Source organism: Martes martes, assembly GCF_963455335.1.
Source record: "Martes martes genome assembly, chromosome: 2".
NCBI lineage: Eukaryota > Metazoa > Chordata > Mammalia > Carnivora > Mustelidae > Martes > Martes martes.
In genome coordinates, this window is record NC_137889.1 from 27,522,998 (window position 1) to 27,547,800 (window position 24,803).

Consider the following 24,803-nt stretch of genomic DNA (forward strand, 5'->3'; position numbering starts at 1 on the left):
ATGGTAACCAGCAAACAATGTGTTTATGTATGGAGCTAGTTTTAAAAAACAGCTTTGCTTTACACTAGTATTGTACTTCAGGGTCTTAAGCATTTATGATATTAATAGGAAAAGCATATTGGCAAATTCCTTAGCAAAAATATTTACACATACATCTGAGAACAACAGGGAAATCTGCTGGTCACAATGTGCATAAAACTTACCCTAATTCTCTATTCTGAAATTTTAATTATAAGGAAAAGAGGCAGAGAAGGCCAAGGGGATGCAGAAATCATGTCATGTAAATCTAAACCCTAAGTTACTAATAGAAAATCTTTTCTTACTTTTATTTCTGCCCCACCCACCATATAAGCACATACCCACCTGTCCATCTACTAAAGCTGTAAGTGGAAGATAATCAAATAGATCTGTAAAGTATTTCCAAACATTGGCATTTCCATACTTTCGTAGGCATTCATCATAAAAGCCATATACTTGGGTAATTTGTCGGCTTTCATGGTTTCCTCTCAATATTGTAATGCGTTCTGGATAACGCACCTGCAGGAAAAGCAAAAGAAATTCATGGTACAAAGCATATTTTTACTGTTGTTAAGCACACTAACTTCTGACCAATTTTTTTTTAAATGGTTCTTTTGTGTGCTGTTACATTAAATGTTAATTCTTATTCAGAGTTAAACATTTTCTCATTCATTATTGACTGACCTTTGAAATATTTATAGTCCATCATCTTCATTACTATTTATACCACCCTCACTGGAATGCTTACTAACTGATATCTATGTTATTGTAACAAAACTGTATCTGATTCTTGGTCTTTAATATCCTCTTGATCCTCAAAGGTTCACCAGTCTTCTACGTCTTTTCAGAACACTATGTCTTACTGCTGAAAGGATACTGATGGTCAAAGATTTGGACCTAAGACAAATCCCCTATATACTAATTTCTCTCTCCCCTTTTCTTATTTCCCACAGAAAGACTGTATTTGCTAACAAAAACAGGCCTTTGCCAAATCTGGGCAAGATTTCAAATATATTTAGAGTCTCCTTTTCATAACAAAACAGAGAGACATACCTTACAGCATACTATTTGGTCAGGAATGTGTCTGGTAAGAAGTATAAAAAATAGCAGATTCTGTAAACCAAATTAACCTAAAAGTTGCAAATGCATACTTCAGTTTATATGTATTAATTATCCATTATGTGCGCAACATTAAGCTCACGTTTAAAGCTAGGTACCAGGTCTACATAAATGTAATACATGACTTCTGTTTAGGGATTCATCTCACCAAGGAGATATGAGACAAATAATACAAGGTAATAAGCCACTATGTGATATATGTAAGGGGTGGGAAATAAAGTTTCTCAGTAATTCAGAGTAGAAGGAATAACACTAAAGTGGTTGAAGGCTTCAAGAAAGATGTAGACTTTAAGTAAGTCTTGGCAGAAGAGGTAAGAAGTCAGAGTAACCTTATGGGGAAATCAGATAAGGAAATAACGAAGACAGGAAGAGCACTGAAACTCTTTGATCAGAGATAGAGAGTTTATGCTACCAAATACTGGCAGGCAAATTCAGGCTACACTACAAAGGGCCAGTCAAGCAGTCTGAGCTACTGGTAACATGGAATCTCTGAAGAGTCTGGGGACAGAAGAGTAGTATGAAGAAAGTGTTAAATAACAGAGATTTAATCTTGAAGCATACATAAGGCAGATTTGGAGGGATCAGCAACATTAGTTCCCATACTTTTACAGTAACTGAAGCTGTGAAGTGATTGCAGATAGAATTGTGTGATAGAGAAAAAGAGACACAGGAATAACAGACTTCTCAAAGCAAGAATTAAATTGACTGTATATGAGGGATACCTAAGTGAAAGATGGTTCCAAGACTTCAGCTGTGGATTATCTAAGGGAATGATTTACCAGAAGTATGCAGGACACATTGAATGTATAATTTTCATTTCTCTCTCTTTTCCAAGATGTAAAACCAACTATTATATTTCAAGGGGCTATAAACTGAATAGATCATAAAATATAACAGATGATATGCAATACTGGCATCCTCGCCTTTTGGAGTTTAAAGCTTGAAAAAAAAAGTAAAAATTGAATTTCATTCATCATACCTTTAATGCCACAAGAAGAGTCACAGTCTCCACTGAGTAATAGCCTCTGTCTACATAGTCGCCCATGAATAGATAGTTTGTATCTGGTGACTTTCCACCAATTCTAAAGAGTTCCATAAGATCATGGAATTGACCATGCACATCTCCACACACGGTAACGGGACAACGCACCTCTTGCACATTTGACTCTTTTGTTAAAATTTCCTTAGCCTGTTAAAAAAAAAAAAAAAAAGAAATCATTAAAAGCAACATTTCTTGCACAGTAAAAGAAAATCCTGGGAAAAAAGACATCTGAAATGAGCCTTAGAAAATCATAAAACTAAAACCACAATGAGATATTGATTATTAGGATAGCTAAATTTAAAAGGTAACAAATGTTTCTGAGGATGTGGAGAAACTGGAACTCTCACACACTGTTGGTGGAAATGCAAAGTGGTACAGCTGCCGTGGAAAAGAGTCTAGCAGTTCCTCAAGACTTTCAACAGAATTACCATGTGATCCAGCAATTCTGTTCCTAGATATAGGCTTAAGAGAAATGAAAACTTAAGTTTACACAAGATCATGGCAGCTTTATTCATAATAGCTAAAAAGTGGAAACTACCTAAATGTCCAATAAGTGATGAGGGGATAAATAAAATGTGGTGTTACTTGTTCAACGGAGTATTATTCAGCAATAAAAAGTACTGATACCTGCCACAACTCTGGAAACATTGCTAAGTGCCAAGAAGGCAGTCACAAATGGCCATATATATTATGACTCCATTTATGTGAACTGTTCAGAAGAGGCAAATATACAGAGACAGAAAGACTGCCTAAAGCTGAGAGGATTGGGGGATAAAAGCTAAGAGGTACAGGGGTTCCTTTATGTGGGAAATGGAAATATTGTGGCAATGGATGTCTATATCTGATTATACTAAAAGCCAATGAGCTGTACACTCTAAATGAAATGCATTATATTCAGTAGGAGTACATCAAGGGGAATTCGATCTCAAAAAAGCTGTTTTGGGGGGGGCACTTGGGTAGTTTAGTCGGTTAAACATCCAATTCTTTTTTTTTTTTTTTTTTAAACATCCAATTCTTGATCTCAGCTCAGGTTCTGATTGCAGGATTAGGAGTTCAAACCCTGTGCTGGGTTCCACGTTGGGCATGCAGCCTACTTAAAAACAAAACAAACTTTCCCTCCTCCCGCAAGAAATAATCTTTTTAAAAAAAATCTTAATTTTTTCAGTGTTCCAAGATTCATTGTTTATGCACCACACCAATAAATAATCTTATTTGCATTTTTAAAAAGGTTAATAAAAGTAACAAATCTCTTACTCAAAATTTTGGCAAACAAACACCTTATACCAATTCATAGGCTAACGTTCAACTTCCTTATTCCAACTATTTTATGTATTAGTGAAATTAGAAGGCCCTGAAGGACAGGATTTATATATAAACAATGGCAAATTAAATATATGAACTAAGTTCAAGTTCATTACACCTCATCTACCCAGCAACTCTGCCTAACAGAAAGAGCCCAGAATCAGAGAAAATTTAAAAAGGCCTCTGAAGTACTAAAACAGATGATGATAAAAGTATATGTACCTCCCCACCAATCTGCCAGAAGAGTCTCAGGCCTTCTTCTGGCCCTTTTGTTATGTGCAAAAAAAAAAAAAAAATTTTTTTTTTTTTTTTTTTGGTAAAATTCTAGTAAGAGATTTACAGCTTCCAGGTCTATGGCTGATTAGGAACAGAAAACCACAAAGACAAGTGGTAGGAACTGGGACCAAGAATAAGAAACAACCTGAAACAGGGTGATGGTGTAGAAAATGATACAGCAACAAAAGTCAAACACTAAGGATGAAACTTAAAGTAGGACCCAGTAGAGGAGAGCTGAAACTGGTAGGAGAGTAGAATTTTAGGGACATTTCTCTGCCCTGCCAGATGTCATCATCTAGGAGCATTTAAAAACATGAATTTCGAGTTTCTATACATAGGTTCCTATTGCTCTGTATCTCTGTCAACAGACTAACATTCTTGCCAATGGGTGTGAAACAGTATCTTTTAATTTGCACCTCTAATAGTATACTTTTTTTTTAAAAAGCAGCTTTGTGTGTGTGTGTGTGAGAGAGAGAGAGAGAGAGAGAGAAATGCCTAACTCACAAAATCAGGCTTTCTATTTGGTTGTTTATATTTTCCCTATATAGTTGTATCAATTTCCCCTCTTTATGGTCTGTGCTGCTTGGCTGGGTCTTGTTTTAGAAATTTTTCTCCTCGGGTGCCTGGGTGGCTCAGTTGGTTAAGTGTTTGTTTCTGGCTCAGGGCATGATCTCAGGGTTCTGGGATCGAGCCCTGCGTCACGCTCCCTGCTTAGTGGAGAGTCTGCTTCTCCCACTCCCTCTGTCCTTCCCCTCTGCCCTTGTGTACAGTCTGTTTCTGTCTCAAAGAAATAAAATCTTAAAAAAATTTGTTCTCCACACAGAGGTCAAAAAAGGCATTCTTGCATTTTTATCCCAGTTTTGTTTTTCACACTTAACACATCTTTAATTCAGCTGGAATTTGTTATATGACATAATGTAGGGTTTCCTTTTTAAGATTTTAAGTAATCTACACCCAATGTGGGGCTCAAAATCTGCAACTCCAAGACCAAGAGTCCCACACTCTTCTGACTGAGCTGGCAGGCACTCTGTGATTCATTTTTTACTTGATTTTTCCTAATGGCTAGTCAGCAGGCTCAGCATTATTATTTATATAGTGCCATCCTTTTGGAAAGAGCCACGTTCTGTTTCCTGATTTCTTACCTGCACTGAAACAACCCTGTACACCCTCTTAGATTCCCTTATAATTCTTTTCCTGAAGATGCTGCCTGTCCTCTGAACTGCACTGCGGTCACCGCTGATGGCACCCTGCCTGGCTAGAGTCTACGCTGTGGTGGTGGAGCTGCCTGGGCCTCACTCAGAGCCCTAACTACGCCCCCGCTGCTCCTCTACTTCCAGACGTGGATGGAATGCCACATGGTGGGGTGGGGGATCTGGCTTCTTGAGCTGGGGCTGAAGGAGGGATGCACAATCTGGAGATAGGTGGGAGTCATCTCGTGGAGTGCACCTTGACCCGAAGGAGAGAGAGAATGAAGGCAACAGGGAAATAAACTGCCAACCTGTTTTTTCCTTTCATGGACTTCTCTGAGGTATTTGTCTGCTTTGGCAGAAGCCCCACTTCCCAAGGTAACACATTATGTGTCACCCAGCTTCACAGCTTTCTTGCCTGATTCTTTTTGCCCTTCCCCTTATCTATTAGGGCTTGCATAGTCCCTGAATAAAGTGTCAGCATCTTAATCCTTGCCTCAAATTCCCTTCTCACTGGTCTACTGCCCATGCATCAATAAAAGTCTGATTTAATTACGATCAGAAATCATGGTAACAGGGAACTGAAGCTCCTTTCCTTATTTCTTTTACTCAAAATTATCTATTTTTGATCCCTCCATTAAGCCTGCCAAATGAATTTTAAAACTACTTTGTCAAGGCCTATTAAAACTTTGTTTAGATTTTTTAAAAAATAATTTTATTTATTAATTTGACAGAAAGATCACAAGCAGGCAGAGTGAAAGGGGGATGAACAGACAGCCCAATGCGGGGCTCGATCTCAGGATCTTGAGACCACAACCTGAGCCGAAGGCAGAGGCTTAACCCACTAAGCTACCCAGGCTCCCCTTATTTAGATTTTTGACTCAAATTGCATTGGATTTACATATATTTGTAGTCATCTTTAGAATACTGTTTTTTTTCACTGATGAAAACGGTATTGCACGTTATTTAGATTTCCCTTATTATTCAATTTCATAACTGTCTAATATCTACTTGCTGTTGCTGCTGTCAAATGTAATCCAAAGTAATTTCTATTTGATACTATGCTGGGATTTTAAAAATATCTCCTATGCCAGATTTTTACTTAATACTCTTATAACTTGGAATACTTAAAACTTTATAGAGTCTCTTGGATTTTTCATATATACTATAGAATGACACTTTTGTTTTTTCCCTTTATAAATCTTATAGTTACTAACGTCATAAATAGTCTGGTCTGCTATAACAAAAATGTCATAGATTGGGCAGTTTAGGAACAACAGAGATTTATTTCTCATAGTTCTAGAAGTCTAAGATCAAGATTTCCTGAAACTTAGTAAGATCAAACTCCTCTGATCTACAAATCTCGTAATTTCTTAAGGTGGGGGACATTTTAAGGTGATGGGGATTAAGCAGCACATTTGTGATGTGTACCAGGTCGGGTCTGGAGGACTGAATCACTATACTGTACACCTGAAACTAATATAACAGAGTATGTTAATCTAGAACTTAAAATTTAAAAAAAAAATTAAAAAATATGTTTAGAGAGGGAGGAAGGTGGAGCAGAGGGAGGAGGGGAGATAGACTCTTAAGTAGGCTCCACACCCAGCATGAAGCCCTATGTGGGGCTCAATCTTACAATCCTGAGCTCATGATCTGAGCCAAAATCGGATGCTTAACTGGCTGAGCCAACCAGGCACTCTCTCTTTTTTGTTGTCACCTGCATTCCCTGTGACTAAGTGTTAACTTTCTGGAGGCAGTTAGATTTTTTTTGTTGTTGTTATATCTATTCTGCTTTTCTTGTTATTACTACCAGTTTTGCCCTCAACTTGTTTCCTAAATATTCAGCTTGTGCTATGCTTTTGTTTTTAATCTTTATTTAATTCACATCATAATGAGTTGTTTTATAATGTGGGCACATCTGGGTAATTTCTTTCTGTTCTTCAGGGTAAGGCTTGTTTTAATTTTGGGTTGTCTATTTCCCAAGCTATGTTCCTTCCTCACTTGCTGTTACTTGCTTGCCATGCTGTTCTCACTTTGTTGCTGAGCTATCAGTCTAAGCCTTCTACTTACTCCAACACACTGTGTAGCACTTATTTTTTATTTATTTTTATTATTAACATATAATGTATTATTTGCTTCAGGGGTATAGGTCTGTGAATCATCAGACTTACACAATTCACAGCACTCACCATAGCACATACCCTCCCCAATGTCCATCACCCAGCCACCCTATCCCTCCCATCTTCCCCTCAGCAATCCTCAGTTTGTTTCGTGAGATTAAGAGTCTCTTACGGTTTGTCTTCCTCCCCCGTCCCATCTTGTTTCATTTTTTCCCTCCCTATCCCCCATGACCCCTGCCCTGCCTCTCAAATTCCTCATATCAGAGAGATCGTATGATAACTGTCTTTCTCTGACTGACTTATTTCGCTTAGCATAATACCCTCTAGTTCCGTCCATGTCGTTGCAAATGGCAAAATTTCGTTTTTTTGATGGTTGCATAGTATTCCACTGTATTCTTTGTCCATTCATCCGTTGATGGACATCTAGGTTCTTTCCATAGTTTGGCTATTATGGACACTGCTGCTATAAACATTCAGGTGCACGTGCCTCTCTGGATCACTACATTTGTATCTTTAGGTAAATACCCAGTAGCGTGATTGCTGGGTTGTAGGGCAGCTCTATTTTCAACTTTTTGAGGAAGCTCCATGCTGTTTTCCAGAGTGGCTGCACCAGCTTGCATTCCCACCAACAGTGAAGGAGGGTTCCCCTTTCTCGGCATCCTCACCAACATCTGTCCTTTCCTGACTTGTTAATTTTAGCCATTCTGACTGGTGTGAGGTGGTATCTCACTGTGGTTTTGATTTGTATTTCCCTGATACTGAGTGATGTTGAATACTTTTTTTGTCTGTTGGCCATTTGGATGTCTTCTTTGCAGAAATGTCTGTTTTTACCTGCTGCCCAGTTCTTGATTGGATTATTTGTTCTTTTGGGTGTTGATTTTGATAAGTTCATTATAGATTTTGGATACTAGCCCTTTATCTGATACGTCATTTGCAAATACCTTTTCCCATTCTGTCAGTTCTTTTGGTTTTGTTGACTGTTTCCATTGTGTGCATCATTTATCAACTCCCACTCTACCACATGTGAGACTGGTTTGTTTTCTGCCAATGAACCACAGGTTTAAAGTCAAGATAGTTAATTTCAATTCTTTTTGTAGCTGAGGGGGTGAGAGGGCTCACAAGGGGGAGTGTGGGATCTAGAATGCATATTCACTTCTGAGGATTTTTATGGTTCACTCCATTCCCAGAGGAGAATACTCTGAGACCTTGGACATGTTCCCCAATCAACGTGTTGTCTTAGTTTGGGCAGCCTTGATGCATTCAATTGTGTCCCTATCATTCCCTATTCCTTTCCAATAGCCATTTCCACCACTTCTCAGACAAAAGAGAAACGAGTTCAAGGTCCCACTTTAACTGTCTCCATTCAGAGATACTGGAGTATCAAAGAAAATCCTCTGGGTTTTGCTGGCTCACCCACATGGCTTGGAATGGCAGGGTGTAGTGAGGAATATAGTACCTCACTGTGTCACTCAGTGATCATAGCCCTGCTGTGCCTCTTTTCAGTTACTGATTATTTCCTGTCCTTTAACTTTTTTCTATTTGTTGTTCGTATCATTATTAGTAGTCAGAAAAAACAATAGGTAATTATCCATTTTCCTTGCTGTTGGCCAGACCACATCTGGAGTAACCTGATGCATTAGGTGGTGAATAAAGGACAAGGACTACAAAAATATGCTTCCTTTCCATTCAGGAGATTGGCAAAAATGACATTTACCCATTGTTACCCATTTTTTTTTTTTTTTTTTTAGCAAGGCTATTCTGAAATCCTCTGGTGAGGATGCACATTTATACATCTTCTTTGGAAAACAACTGATAGTAGCGAACAAAATGTAAAGTGATCTGAGGCAAAGACTGCCTAACCTCAATATCTACTCTCCTCTTTCTTCTCCATAATTAATCTAATTGTAGTCAAGGCAGTCATGCTCCCAGCTCAAAGACTACACTTTCCAGCTGCCTTAGTTCGGGCTGCTATAACAAGTATCATAGACTAGGTGGCTTTCAACGACAGAAAAACAGAAACTGCTCCCTCACAGTTCTGAAGGTTGTGAAGTCCAAAATCAAAGTGCCAGCTGACTTGATTCCTGGTGAGGACCCTTACCCTGTTTTGCAGAAGCATGCCTTCTGCACCTCACACAGTAGTGTGTGAGAGACATCATCTCTTTAGTGTCTCTTCTGATAAGGGCACCAATCCCACTCATGGGAGCTTTACCAAACTACCTCTCAAAGGCCCCACCTCCAGATACCACCACAGTGGTAATTAGGCTTCATATATAAATTTTGGGAGGACACAAATAGTCAGCCCCTAGCACCAGCCTCTCATGCAGCTACAAATGGCTACAAGATTTAAGTTCTGGTCAGTGAGACGTAAGGAGTGTTATGTAGCAACCGGAAAGTTTCCTTAAGGAGGGGACATGCCCTTCAACACTCTCCATTCTGTTTCCTGGAATGTTTATGTGACGACGGCTGCAACTCCAGAAACCACATGAGACCGTAAGAACAAGAACTGCTCCCTAGCAACAGCAGAACAGAGTGCTGGAAGATGTGGCAGACTGAAAAAACACCCACAAAGATATATTCACATCCTAATCACCAAAACCTGTGAATATGACCTTACATGAAAAAGATGTGATTAAGGATTTTGACAGGAGCAGCTCATTCTACATTATCCTGACAGGCCCTAAATGAGGCAGAGGGAGTTTTGAGAGAGACAGATACACACACATACCCACAGGAAGACAGAGACAGAATGAAGTGATGTGGCCATGGAATGCCAGCAGCCACAAGAAGCTTAAGAGGCAAGGGACAGATTGTCTCCAAGTTTCCAGAGGGTGTGTGGCTCTGCTGACACCTTGATCTTGGACTTCTGGCCTCCACAGCTGTGAGACAAATAGACTTCTGCTATTTTAAGGCAGCCAGTTTGTAGTAATTTGTTGCAGCAACCACAGAAAAATAACACACCAAGTGTCTGATTTCCTAGCAACTTTGTAGAGCTACCATATCACCCTTGGAGTGCTTATTCCTGGATCTGCCTATACATTAAGAAAAATATAAAAACTGCTACTTTGGTTAAGCCCTTACTTTAGGTTTTCTTTTATATGTATGAAACCTAACGCAGATACCTGATATAAAGAGCATTTGATATATAAATGAAAAACCAAGTCATAAAACTACTACATGATCACCTGTTAGATAAGGAAAACTGTCTAGGAGCTCCACTCTAAGAAGGTGCTCTAATTTTTTTTTTTTAATTTATTTATTTGTTAGAGAGAGAGAGAGAGCGAGCACAGGCAGAGTGGTAGGCAGAGGCAGAGGGAGAAGCAGGCTCCCCGCCGAGCAAGGAGCCCGATGTGGGACTCGATCCCAGGACGCTGGGACCATGACCTGAGCCGAAGGCAGCCGCTTAACCAACTGAGCCACTCAGGCGTCCCGAAGGTGCTCTAATTTTTAAGTAGGTTATGTTCTCCAAATAGCTGGTTTAAGTCATAGGGGCAAAATACTTATAGCAAAGTCAGCCAAGTCCAGTGAAACCACTAATGCATCGGGGGTAAAGAATAAAGTCCTTAAGGAGTTTACAAAAACCAAATTCCAAAGTCAACAGGATCCTAGTGAAATAGCTGAAGATTGAGAAAATAATCAGCAGAAGTCTTTCAAAAGCAACATAACCTCCTTCAATGGAACTATCAGCTGGAAAAAAAGTCAATGGCAACAAGCTTAAAATGAGAAAATCACTGTCATTTACTTAGCAAGCAACAAGTAATTTGTTTTTCAAGTTAAATAAGAGTGAGTAACCAAAATTTTGAAGAAAGTGTTTAAAGAGAATCCTTAAGTCAGAACATTAAGAATTTAATAAGCTAATCATATGTAAAAATCCATTAAAGGAAACGTTACCAAAAAACAAAGTTAAAAATTATTTAACATATAGTACCCTGGATGGGACAGCATTCATCAGGCTGATAAACCATTCACTTTGATATACACCATACATACAAAGCAATCACCTGACACATCAAAATATTCCTGAATGTTATGTTCATGTGTACATGCAACAAACATTTGTAAAGTGTCTGTTGTAGGCCGGGCACCAGAGATAAAGACAGGAATAGCTAAACTCTCTAGCATCAACAGGCTAGCTTAGACAGGCTCAACCAAACAAAATAAAAATTTCTGGGACCGCCTGGATGGCTCTGTTGGTTAAGTGCCTGCGTTCGGCTCAGGTCATGATCCTGGGATCCTAAGATCTAGCCCCGAGTCAGGCTCCCTGGATCCTGCTTCTCCCTCTCCTCCCTGCTCATGCTGTCTCTCAAATAAATAATAAAATCTTTAAAGAAAAAAAAAAAATTCTGGGATGTCTGGGTGGCTCAGTCGGTTAAGCGGCTGCCTTCGGCTCAGATCATGATCCCAGAGTCCCTGGGATGGAATCCAGCATCGGGCTCCTTGCTTAGCAGGTAGCCTGGTTCTCTCTCTGCCTCTGCCTGCCACTCTGCCTGCTTGTGCTCTCTCTCTGACAAAATAAATAAATAAAATCTTAAAAAAATTTTCTCTATACAAAGAGACAAAGGAGAATCCTGGGAAAATATTTAGAGCACACAAGATAACAGAAACGTACTGACATCTATTATCTAAAGATATCTGTAGAATATAGTATGTCTAAAAAAATCACTAACTGGCAGTCAAAGTTAATAGTGAAGACACATTTTTGAGAAACCCTAAGAAACTATGTGAGTATTTGGGAATATAAAGCTCTAAATTAGCCATCTTTGTTTCATTTGTTAAATGAAGAGGGCCTGTAATTATTTTTATACTAACTGACTTAAAATGTAATTTAAAGTTTTATTTTCTGGGCAGCTGGGTGGCTCAGTCAGTTAAGTGTCTGCCTTCTGCTCAGATCATGACCTCAGGGTCCTAAGATGGAGCCCCACATAGGGCTCTCTGCTCAGTGGGGAGCCTGCTTCTCCCTCTCATTTTCCCTCTGTGTTTTCTCTCTCTCAAATAAATAAATCCTTTAAAAAAGTTATATTTTTGTGTATTATAACATCAGAAAGTTATTTTTAAGTCTAGGTAAGGAGATATTTATAATACTGATGGTTTTAATAGTTCCAAGACTTGTAATATTGAGACTGAAGAAATATTATTCTTTTGAAATTTTAATTGCCAATATAGTAAGTATCAATAATACATCCTACATAAAGAAAAGCTCTTTTCAGTCCTTAAATTTTAAGAGTATAAAGGGGTCAGGAGACTAAAAAGCTTAAGAATTTCTACGTTAATGCCTCTGTTCTGTTGACCTACATGTAAGATAACAGAGATCATATAAAGGGTAAGCAGGTTCACACTGCTACAAAGCCATGTATCCTATTCACACCAACTTGTTTTCAGTGACTATTAGTGTCCTATTACAGTAATCCAAGGTACTGATGTTAGAATATGTAAAATAAATCACAACGAAGGTTTGCATACATGTTGTAGAAATCATGAAGTCTTTATCTCCAGATTCATCTATGTCAGTTGGAAGCACCTAGCCCAGACTTTTAATTTGAAGTGACTCTACGCAGTAGGGACAATGGCTATTCCAAAAGAGCTGTTCTCTACAGCATTCTAAAACCTTTCTAAGGTATAATTTTGACTCCATGTGCTTTAATTTCTGTGCCATTTCCAACCTGGGTTCTCCAGCTTCCCTTCTGATTCTAGTATACCAAATATTCTTCCGTTTCTGCTTAAATTAGCCTGGTAGACCTTTCCAAGAGTTATGAACAATGTAGCCCATGTTTTTACTTCTCTTTGCCAACGGTTTCATTAGAATGAGATTACATGTATAGAAATCTTCCAGGAAATAGGGACTCTTCCCCCGGTTCAAATTTAACTGTGTAACCTTAAGACTTACATACTTTTTACTTTCTTCATGTAGATAAGGTATCTAATGGTCTATAATTCTAAAACAGGCAGTAAGTACTGGGGTGCCTGGCTGGCTCAGTTGGAGGAGCATATGACTCTTATCTTTGGGGTTGTGAGTTTGAGCCCAATGGTGGGTATAGAGATTACTCAAATAAAAAACTTAAAAAAATACGCAGTTTTACTTCCACAATATAATCTGGAAATAGCTATTCTTTTCCAAACTGAAATTCTTTAAGGGTTGATATTTAGCTGTGTGGCAAATACGTTATTTTACTTAACATTGTATTTTAAAACTATCCTTTTCTGTGGGGAAGGCAGAGCAAACAAACTGCAGGCTTTGAGAAGCGTGGAGGTAGGCATCCCTGGGTGCATCTTCTCAAGGACCATCAGGGCAGCACTCCTTCCATCTTTCCACCTACCTTCTTTTGACTCTCAGTAAACTGAATTGCCAACTCATGATCACAAAAGGGGGTGCATCTCTAGTCACTGTTTCTGGTACCCTATTTCAGCAAGAAGACAGAAAGGACAAAAGACCAAAGAGTACATGCTAGCCTAGTCTATCCATCTTCTAAAACTTTCCCAGAAGTCTCACTCAGCCACTCCTGTTACATTTCACTAGCCAGCTCTGACATGCTCCCTGCTGCCCTAATGCATCACTGGCTTGTGACTAGAATGAGGGTAGAGTCACTGCAAGGTGGAATTCCCATTACAACTGAAGGAAATTTTAAATTATTAGTTATCTAATACAGAGTCTGACAAATAGCTCAAAAATGTTTAAAATCACAGATGAAACAACTTTTCAATTAGCAATAATCGCGCCTCGGATAAACCTCATTGGCTACGATACTGCCACTGCACAAAGCTGACCAAGTTTAATACATAAGATAGCTTCCCAGTTTGGTCAGGAAAAAAAAATCTACTGAAGAGCACAAATCAGTCGAAGGTTCAATTGGAGCTAATGTCATCTATTTATTACTATTATTATTTTTTAAATCAACACTCAGCTGATGGTTCCAACTCTAAAAAGAAAATCTGCTTCATATGCAACCCTTATCATTTACTTTAAATATAAAAATGAAAAGCACCAAAATACAAATATTCTCCAATTCAATTTTTCTTTTAAGGATATATGGTTATCTTAAACCAACACAGATTTTACAAAACCACATGGATGGGTTAAAACAGGATCTAGAACGTGTATATGTTTCACAGTAATACTCTCTGGGCTTCTAACTACATAGTAGTGAATAAAGTACTTCTCAGGCATTGCGATATCCACCCCACACCCCCAAATTTTTATCTCTACTGTATAGATCCCCTGTTGTTTTGAAACATTTGATTTTTAACTCACACCCTTTCTTCATATTCCTAGAATATGAAGTGATCATATTATTTTAAGATCACTTTGGCTTGCCTTCAGGGAAATTATGTGTTAGGATGGCAGAAGTATACAGTTCATCTAATATTTAAAATTCTTAATGTAAAACCCTTTGTGTGTCAGGGGCCCCCTAAAACATCCCCAGGTTTGGTGGTGATTTGCAAAGACCAAAAGAACTCAATACAGAATCATACTTATGGTTATTAATTTTTACAACATAAGGATACAAAGTAATATCAGCAAAGGGAAAAGGCATAGGGAAGCAAAGTCCTGAGTATATCAGGGCAAGCTTCCAAGAGTCCTCTACCCTGGGTTGGGAGGGGGGCGCCTCAGAGTACACTGAATGCCTTCAGCAATGAGTTCTGACCAGAGTGTGAAATGCTGTCTACCATGGAAATGTCTACTCATTAGAGACTCAGTGCTCAGGAATTTAATTGGGAGCTGGTAACATAGGTACTCTCTGCCTAGTATTTACCAGAGGAAAGCATGTGCTCAGCAGAAATCATACCGTTTGTGTATCAGTTTAGGCACACTGAGTCATTCTTAAGAGGGGATGGTGGGAACCTTCCCCAAATTCAAGTTCCCCAGACACTGTCCAAGGGCGACCTTGAAATGAGGCCTTTATACAGATAGTGGTCTCAGGACTGCTATGTCAACTCTTTTCTATACACCTTGTGATCCTATATGTAATGGTCACAAGTGATTTTTAATGTTACTTAGCACCTAAACTTTAATTATCTCTAGGATATAAGACCAAGTTTAAACCTGTACAGTGAATGACTGTGGGGATGGTAAATGCTTCACAGGAGGCTGTTACTGTTACATGCAATGTTGTATATGTATCCATTCAAATCTGTTGCCTTCCTCATCCATTTAAGACATATTCCTTCTTGCTGCTATGAACCAAAGCTATCTTAGGAAGAGAACTGAGAAAACAACAATTTGGGAATGACAGTCACATAAAATAGGATAAACGAACTATATTCCCTTCTACCCATGTTTTAGGAACGCAGAATATATAAATGTACTAAGATCTCTTTTAACAGGTGATGTTCTATTTTTGTGCTGGTGCCCATCACCAGAGCCATAATAATGAAAAGCAACTGAATTTGGTTTTGGCAGTCAGTACGCAAATTTTCTTTCCCCTCTATTTATACATAAATAATTGGTTCTAAAATATTATAGGTAAAGTATTTTTAAAAAAATATTACAGGTAAATTCATCTGAAGAAAGCCACAGAACAGACTAATCTGTGAAACAAGTGAGATTAAATGAAGTTAAAAATCCTACAGACCTAAGTTAATATAAGTAGGGTACCTTTCTTCCTATAGTTACAAGATGCTTCCATAAATGACATTTGATCTTTTTTAAAAATTCAAGTACAGTTAACACAGCACTATATTAGTTTCACATGTACAACAGAATGACTCAACAATTCTATACATCTGTGTTTAAGGTATTCGTAATCCCCTTTATCTATTTCATCCTGCCCCCCCACCTCCCCAGCCCTCGAGTAACCACCAATTTGTTCTTTGTATTTAAGAGTCTGGTTTTTTGTCTCATTTTTTCTTTGTTCATTTGTCTTGTTTTTGAAATTCCACTTATAAGTGAAATCATATGGTATTTATTTTTTTCTATTTCACTCAGCATTATACCTTCTAGGGCCATTCATGTTATTGCAAATGACAAGATTTCTTTCTTTTTTATGGCTAATATCCCATTACATATGTACATCTTATTCATCCATTCATCTATCACTGGCCACTGCAGCTGCTTCCATTTTAATAATGCTACAATAAATAAAAGGGTGCACAGATCTTGTTTAATTTGTGTTTGTTTTCTTTGGGTAAATACTCAGTAGTAGAATTACTGGATCACATGATGATTCTACTCTTAATTTTTGAGGAAACTCAAAACTCACCACAGTTTTCCAAATGGGTTGCATCAATTTACATTCTCACCAATGGTGCACAAGGGTTCCTTATTCTCTACATCCTTGCCAACACTTGCTATTTCTTGTGTTTTTGACTTTAGCCATACAGTTACAACGTTCTTCCATAAATAATAAATGGACAGCTGCCTTTTTTTTTTTTTTTAATGCAAGGAAGCAAACCTTTCCTTTCAGTTCAGCAACAGTCAAGTGTCTGTGTGCAAAGCAATTTCAAGTCTGGAAACATACATAGGAATAAATCATATACTCTGTTGAAAGAAAAAAAAGAATGAGGTATGTGTATGCACATAAGTAAAAATCTATTGCTCAGGGAAAAGTTTTAGAATGTTATATCAATGATCCCATTTTAATAAAAAGAATATACCAAAAATACCCCGTTCCCCAACACATGTTTTTTGCACATCAAGAACAAGGAGTGAAAAAACTGTTTGTCTCTGTGGTAGGAGAGCAGTGGATGGGGAAGGTGGGTGCAACACTGAAGAGCATTTGTGTTCTTTCCCTTACATTTATAAGATGTTCAAATTTTTGTATATTACTTGTTTAAAAAATTTTTTAAAAGATTTTATCTATTTATTTGACAGACAGAGATCACAAGTAGGCAGAGAGGCAGGGAGAGAGAGAGGAGGAAGCAGGCTCCCTGCTGAGCAGAGAGCCCCATGCCAGGCTCGATCCCAGGACCCTGGGATCATGACCTGAGTCGAAGGCAGGGGCTTTAACCCACTGAGCCACCTAGGGGCTCCTAAAAGTATATTACTTTTTAAATCTGAAAAAATAATTTTAAACTTCAAAAAAAAGTCCAGATGGCAGTAACTTAATTATAAAAACAATCACAGAGCTATATCCATATAATGGAATTTTATTTAGCCATAAAAAGGAATGGAGTACTGATATATGTTACAACATAGAAAAATCTTGAACATTTTATGCCAAGTGAAAGGAGCCAGACAAGAAAGACTATATATTGCATGATTTCATTTATATAAAATGTCTAGAACAGCCAAATCTATAAAGAAAGCAGATTAGTGGTTGCCAAGGAATGAGGGAGGGGAGAATGGAGAGTGACTGCTAATAGGCAGAGTTTCTTTCCCAGGGTGATGAAAATGTGTGAAATACTGTTGTAGCCCAATGGGGTTAGAACAAAATTATTTAGTGGATTTGAACCTTACCCAATCATTTCTCTTCGACATAGGCGTTCTCATTTTGTCTTAGTTTCCATATGCACGAATTTCAGTCACCAAGGTTTAGTTAAATTGGGCCCCCAACAACATGGTTCAAATTTAAGTCACCACAGTATATTTACTGTAATTAAAAATTTTGCTGACATACAAATCACTACATAAACAAAAGATGCAGCATCATGATCAATAGCCAATCAATTTTTTTTTAAGATTTTATTTATTTATTTGTCAGAGACACAGCAAGAAAGGGAACAGAAGCAGGGGGAGTGGAAGAGGGAGAAGCAGGCTGCCCGCCAAGCAGGGAGCCTGATGTGGGGCTCGATCCCGGGACCCTGGGATCATGCCCTGAGCCGAAGGCAGACTCTTAACAACTCAGGCACCCCTGAAATAATTTCTTTCAAAATCTTTTAGGGTTGGGTCATAGCACATTTGTTATTAGTTTATACCCAGGCAGCAAAGTGTTATAGCTGTGTTGCCTCCTTACCTTTTAGCAATAAACTCAAGTAACGTTTTTACAAAAATGGATACTCAAAAGAGGGATTTGGTCAACAATGATGAAACTGCAGCAAAGAAATGGAAAAATGGTAAAAGTGGAAATGAAATTCAAATAACAAATATAGAAGAAATGGCTGACTGTGGGATGTGGATACTGCTGCCCTTGGAGAGACTCTAGATATGCAGCCAGGAAATAAACAGACTAAGTGACATAAATAAATACGGAAACTTATTGACATATACGAGGAAAGTGGTTGTGGGGAAAAGAATGAACATATCCCAGAAGAAGTGATACTGGCAAAAATCTCAGTAAAGAAGCTCTTAGAGACATCTTGCAACACTGAAAGCACAAAGGAGAAATCTGATGTTGGAAGCTGATCCAAACTTAAGAAAAAAGGTAAATCAGAATCTTAGCATATAGTAGCATTTCTCAAAATCCAGTCTGGAATTTCTAGATAACAAGATTTGTGATATCTTTAAAAATGTAGATTTCTGAACTTGCCAAGCCTGAATCAGTCTCTGGGTTGGAATTAAGGAACGTGAACTTTTTATTTCCTTTCCAAGTGATGTTTATGCACTATTTTGACTACACAAAAATGCTAAAATATCCAGTAGAAATTTTTTTTAAAAGGGAAAGAGTATTTTAAACACTAAATGGCTAACTTTCTGCTCTTTCAAAGAGTTTACAGAATCAAGAAAAAGAAAATGTTATGAAATTACAACAAAGAATACACAACTTAATTAGCAGGAAAATATTCTCATATCCTACACACCATGATTCTGATAAATCTACCCAGTGTTTTCTTCATTTGTTTTGGCATTATTTTTCACTTATTTATTAACTGTCTTGTCACCTAAAATTTGTTATGGAGTAAAAATTTGTGCAGTTAAGAACCTTACCCAGAGAGTGGTCTGGCATCTGCTCTTGCCTACTGGGAGGTGACTGCCAGGCCCCAGAAAGTCCTGCTTCATGTGAGTATCTTTGCCTGAGGGCTTTGACCACTGGACAGTCTAACAAGGTGATTTGTGATGAGAGCTTTGGGTGACCCAGTGTCTGTTCTGCCTCTGAAGGAACTAAAGATTGAAGGTATCAGACCCTCCTGAACTCTGCCCTACATGTCTCTCCCCTTGGCTGATTTTAATCTGTATTCTTTCCCTACAATCACGAGTATAACAGCTTTCAGTGAGTTCTGTGTGGGCTTCCTGTGAATTACTGAACTTGGGAGAGCAGTTTTGGAACCCACTGAACATGCAATTGGTGTCACAACTCAGAGCAGTCTTGGGAACTGTTCCTTCTAATTCCTGCAATACCCTTTCAGATCACAAAAGTAAACCACCTTCATGAGTAATTTGCAACACTTTCCCTGACCGCTCTATTAAAAGAGCCTCCTAAACTCAAGCCCATCACTCTCCCCTATCCTCTGCTTTTTCTTCCTACCAAGAATCACTGTCTGGCACTCTATTAAGTCTGTTTATCAAATGTCTCCTCTTCTGTTCACAGCTGAATTTCTGGCACTTTGAACAGCATCTGGCACACAGGAGTACAACTAAAATTCGCTGAATTTATGGTGCAAAAACACAATGACAGCATTTATTCGGCCACTCTTTTCTTTTTTCCCCTCATTTCCCACAGAACAAGTGCCTCTCTTGCTACCAAAGCAAAGGCAAGACCGCACTGAGCCCATTCTCCTTATCCAGGAATAAATATCACATGGGAAATCTATCAAAGGTAGAAGAAACTTTGAAACTACTTTCCTCTCTATGAAATGGAAAGAGCAAAATTAAAGGATAGCCTACACACTATCTTGGCACATTAAAAAAAATCACATGCTGGGGCGCTTGGGTGGCTCAGTGGGTTAAAGCCTCTGCCTTCGGCTCAGGTCATGATCCCAGAGTCCTGGGATCAAGCCCCACATTGGGCTCTCTGCTCCGCAGTGAGCCTGCTTCCTCCTCTCTCTCTTTGCTTGCCTCTCTGCCTACTTGTGATCTCTGTAAAATAAATAAATAAAATCTTAAAAAAAAAAAATCACATGCTAAAAAGTCACTTCAAACAAAGTTTCAGAGAAGACTGCATGAGTGAGGGGCGCCTGGGTGGCTCAGCTGGTTGAGCGTCCAACTCTTGGTTTCTGCTCTAGTCATGATCTTAGGATGGTGAGATCAAGCCCCACGTGGGGCTCCACAACCAGCAAGGATACTCTCTTTCTCCCTCTGCCCCCTGTCCCCATGCTGCTCTCTTTATTTCTAAATATAAAGAAGTAAAATCTTAAAAAAAAAAAAAGACTGAATTGGTCAAGACAGTCTCACCTTCCATCCCATTCTCAAAATAAATGACTGTCCTTGTATAAAACATTATTTAGCAGATCTTCAATGGAATTTTGCACACTTCCATTGTACTGTATCATAGTGCTATCGTAGTACAAGTTAGTTATCTCAGCTTGCACCTCAAGATTACCATTTAATTCTTTTGTGCAAAAGTTATTTCAATCAAACGGCAGTTTGCAAGGCACAATTAACTGTCCCAGACTACAAGAGACAGTAAACCAACTCTAAGCTTGAGCTTCCCCATTCCCTAGCTTAATATGATTATTAAAGAAATTGAGATTTGAAAAGTAATGTTATAGAAAGTAGAGACAAGATTTAATCATTAGTAAAGGAATACTGCGAAAGAAAATATTTCTTTATGCAAGTTACTTTAAAGAACCAAGATTAGGTTTACATTTAACTTACATTTACATGAAGAATTATTTTAAGGAAATCAGTTTAAAATAACTCAAATTTCCTATTTAATCTAAAGTAAACTCAGATTCTCATACACAATAGATAATCCACTGACTATGATTTTATATGTCTATGACTTTAATGCCATATTTCTTAGACTAAGTTCCGTAAACAGATATAGTGTATATAGTCTAAAACACAGTGATTGTTTTGGCACTAATTTTAGTGTCAAAGTCTGGTATTTGGTTTCCTTTTACCAAAGAAGGATTTCATTCAGTAGGACTCTCACAGTATTTATTCTGAAGGAAAGATGGTGAAGAAAAAATTTCCGCAGGTCTTCAAATTAGAAGACATATGCTACCGAAAAACTACTCCATGTGGGGAAAAAAACCAGTATATAATGTAGACTCTTCTTTTTATCTACCTACAGATACTGTTTCACACATCATATATAAAGTTGAGAAATGAACTGATTTTTAAAAGTCTGCTCTTGTCATTAACAGTTCATGCTGGTCTAGTTTGCTTCAGTTTCTTTACCTGTCTGCTAAGAGGCTGACTTAGATATGTGTGGAAAACAACTGGTTCAGTCAGCGGAATTGGGTTTTAACCTCATATTCCATTGTAATCAGGTCATTTTGTGTTACAGTAAGAAAGGAAGCAACTACTTTCTAAATCATTACATTTTAGACTCTGTCAGATGGACCACCAAAGCCCAAGGGAAATTAAAGTGAAGTACAGTTAGGCTTTCTGCCTGTTAAGATCCCAATTGTTAGCTACAACCTATCAAAAAAAACAGTAATCCAAGAGATTTTTCCTATACACAAAATCATTTTTACTAGAATCTAATCTTCATTAAGATGGTTTCAGGCATTCAGGAATTTAAGCATGCTATTTCACATTAATGAGGTAACTAATATCCTAATGATATTTCTATCTCAAGGCTGAAGCCACAATCCAGAAAACTATCCATTAGTCTTACATATTATTTATGTATTTATATTCCTACAAAGCCTCAGAATTTTTCTAAGTAGGTACTTTATAATCATCAGACTAAAGATCTGCGTGCACACAAACAGGCTAAATTTCCTATCTACTCACAGTATCATTACCCAGGTTCTTCAGTATAAAATAAAGTTTATCAGGTAAAAGAACCTGAAAAGTTTCTCTTCCTGCAATGCTACCAAGAATTAAATATAGTTCTAGTCACACAATGTCCTGAACAGCGCCAGACTGGCTCTCCAGGCACACTATCTTTTAAAATTACTGTACACACTGCTGTTCCAGAAATGAATCACAGAAACAGTTTCTCCATACACATAAGTCAAATTTGCAATTAGCTTCAAAAGCAGGACTGCCTTAATTTAAGAGCTAGTTCTCTCAGAAGATGTGTCTTACTATTTTAATAATTTTTTTCTGCACAGAAATTAACCTCAAAGGACAGACCATCCAGACCCATATTTTTTGTAGTTCTTCCCCACTTGGCATTAGGATGGATCTTATTTTTGCGACTACCTTAAAATAGGGCTTTTATCAGTGCCACTTCGGTCTCAATTTCAGCTGACTCTCTCAGTTTTTAAGCAACCCGATTTAGAACAGGAATTTAATTTTGAGGGGAAAAATCACCACCACATAATGGAACTTCTATAGAGTAATATTTTCAAGAGACTCCAAAAAATCACGTTATTAAAAACAAAAAACCAATGAATCCAGTCACAAAGAATTAAACAAAAAGAGGATTTGTGTAACTAGGTTTAACTTTTATTTTTCTTTTACATTCTTTCTATATGCCTGCCATTCTTGACCTGGAAAGAGAGAGGAAGCATTAAGGAGAGAAGGCAAAGAGTTTAAAGTTACTTCACAAAATTGCTACTAATCCTAGTACTTTGTGCTTCAGGTAACAGGGACCACATGAAATACTGCAACTGTATTTTTCAGGGTTCTACAACCACTATACATAAAACCTCTTCTGAAGTCCAGAGAAGTCATGTCAACACACCTATTTATTTTGCATGTTTTCCCAAAAGAAAATGAGATGACAGATTCAAAAAAAGATAAAATGGCTATTTTTTTTTGGCTTTTCCTAAAGTAGCTTACTGCTTAGGGGTACTTTACACAGGTATTATTTTAATATTCACAAGCATCCTAGGCTAAAATAGGCAAATAATTATACTTGTCTTACAAAAAAGAAATCAGCTGCAAAGAGACTGGGTGAAGCCAGGGTTTGAATTCAGATAGCAGACAACCGGAGTTTACAATAAGTAAACATTACACTTGTCAGGAAAAATAATGTTAGGGATAGGGATATAAAATGGAACCAAAGACTAAAGTAGGAAGATAGACTATATATGCCACCAAGAAATGCCACAGCAGCTAGAAGACAGTTTGTAAAACTAAGCTCTGCTCAAAAGCGTAGCGAGAAAGGAATACTACACTTCTCCATTCCACTGGCAACAAGGGGTGAAGGCCAACATAAATGACTGGGGATTTTCACTTAAAAATTCATGTTTAGGAGCGCCTGGGTGGTCACTTGGTTAAACATCAGACTTGGTATGGCTTAAGTCGTGATCTCAGGGTGGTGGGATGGAGCCCTGCATGGGGTTCTGCACTGAGTCTCCCCCACCCCAATCCCGTGCTCTCTCAAATAAATAAATCTTTAAAAAAATAAAAATAAAATTTCGTGTTTAGTAGATAAGTACAATTTTTTTTTAAGTGAGGAACATATAAGCTTAAATACAGACCTAAAAGGTCCTAGTGATTGGTAGTCCAATTTATGTAAGAGCTGAAGTACAAATAATCTCTCTTGACAACTACAGAAAGCTTCCTCAAGATTTAAGTGTGACTGAGGGGCGCGGGGCTGGCTCAGTCAGAGCCGCCATCTCACTCTTGATCGCAGGGTTATGAGTTTGAACCCCACGTTAGGTGTAGAGATTAAATTAATAAAACTTAAAAAAAAAACCATAAAATCAAACAAAAAAAGACTTAAGTATGACTGAGTAGCAGTACAATGTTCTTTTCTAGGAACGTATCTTAAAATTATTAGAGAGTCAAAGAGAAAAACTGATTCAACACCAACTTTGTCCGAAACTTCAAGTCTACATCTAACTTTCATAGCCGGGTTAACAGGTTCAACTAATTTCAAAACTAGGTACTTTAAAATTTAATGTTGACACTAGACCTTGAGAAAGCAATTTAAAATGTAAATTTTAAGACTCATGAAATTACAGGTTATCAAACAAGAAAACCATCAACTTGAAACTACAAGTAACGTTTGTTTCAGAAAGAAAAAAAACACTACTGGCTTGGCAGTTCTATTTAAGAAATTTTCCTGTATTAACAAAGAGTTGTTTAATATATAAAGATCTTAGGTAACATTACACTTGTTAAAAACACTATCCCATCTTAATATTAGCTATTATTCCTCCACCCCTAAATCGCATAATCTTAAGAGTGCCCTATTATTTCCTCCTCCAATGCATTTCTGAGGCATTCTGACTTCCAAACACAAACTACCAAAAAAGTCTTAAAAATACAAACAAACCAAACATTAAGAATAAATAACTTTGTTACTCTTTCATATAGCACCTTTCTACCAAAAAATGTGTGAAAATTATTTAGTCCAGATTATAAAAACTGGACGAGAAAAATTCTGGACTTGAAAGAGGAAGAATGAAATAATTCCAGCGGTTAAGAAAACAATGGATACAGAATTCAGAAAGTAGTCCAAGATCACCCAATCGAGAACGTCTGTAAGCAGTTAACCACCTGTGTATTGTATTACTCTTTCGTATAGAAAAGAACACCACAACCACCAAAACCCCAAAACACTTCCCATATAATAGAAATAGAAAAAACTTTCTGAAACGGGCCACCCCGCACCAAAAATACGTACCCCGGTTATCATTTCAAGTAATCACTGTTGTCAAACTTATGACATACCGTCTCGTTTTTGACAATCAGCATATGCTTCCAAGAGTCAGCGCGAAGACTAGTTACCGTCTGTTAAACCAAAGTCAACCTCTATTTAAAAACCAGTGTGCCATTACACCCACCTCTCTAAAAACAAACGCTTGACACATTCCAAGTTAGTGGCTTTTGAAGGACCCGATCCACCTGAGAAAACATCTATT

The 24,803-nt window shown here is 37.8% G+C and overlaps 1 protein-coding gene across 1 annotated transcript in view; it reads right to left on the minus strand.

Annotated features, from left to right (window-relative positions):
• Window positions 1–24,803, minus strand: part of PPP2CB (protein phosphatase 2 catalytic subunit beta) — a 35,954-nt gene that overhangs the window by 10,186 nt on the left and 965 nt on the right. The window contains exons 2-3 of the mRNA XM_080796233.1: window positions 2,117–2,326; window positions 364–537 (exon numbers count right to left, since the gene is read on the minus strand). Coding sequence (XP_080652359.1) covers window positions 364–537; window positions 2,117–2,326 — 384 coding nt within the window. The remainder of the gene's footprint in view (window positions 1–363; window positions 538–2,116; window positions 2,327–24,803) is intronic.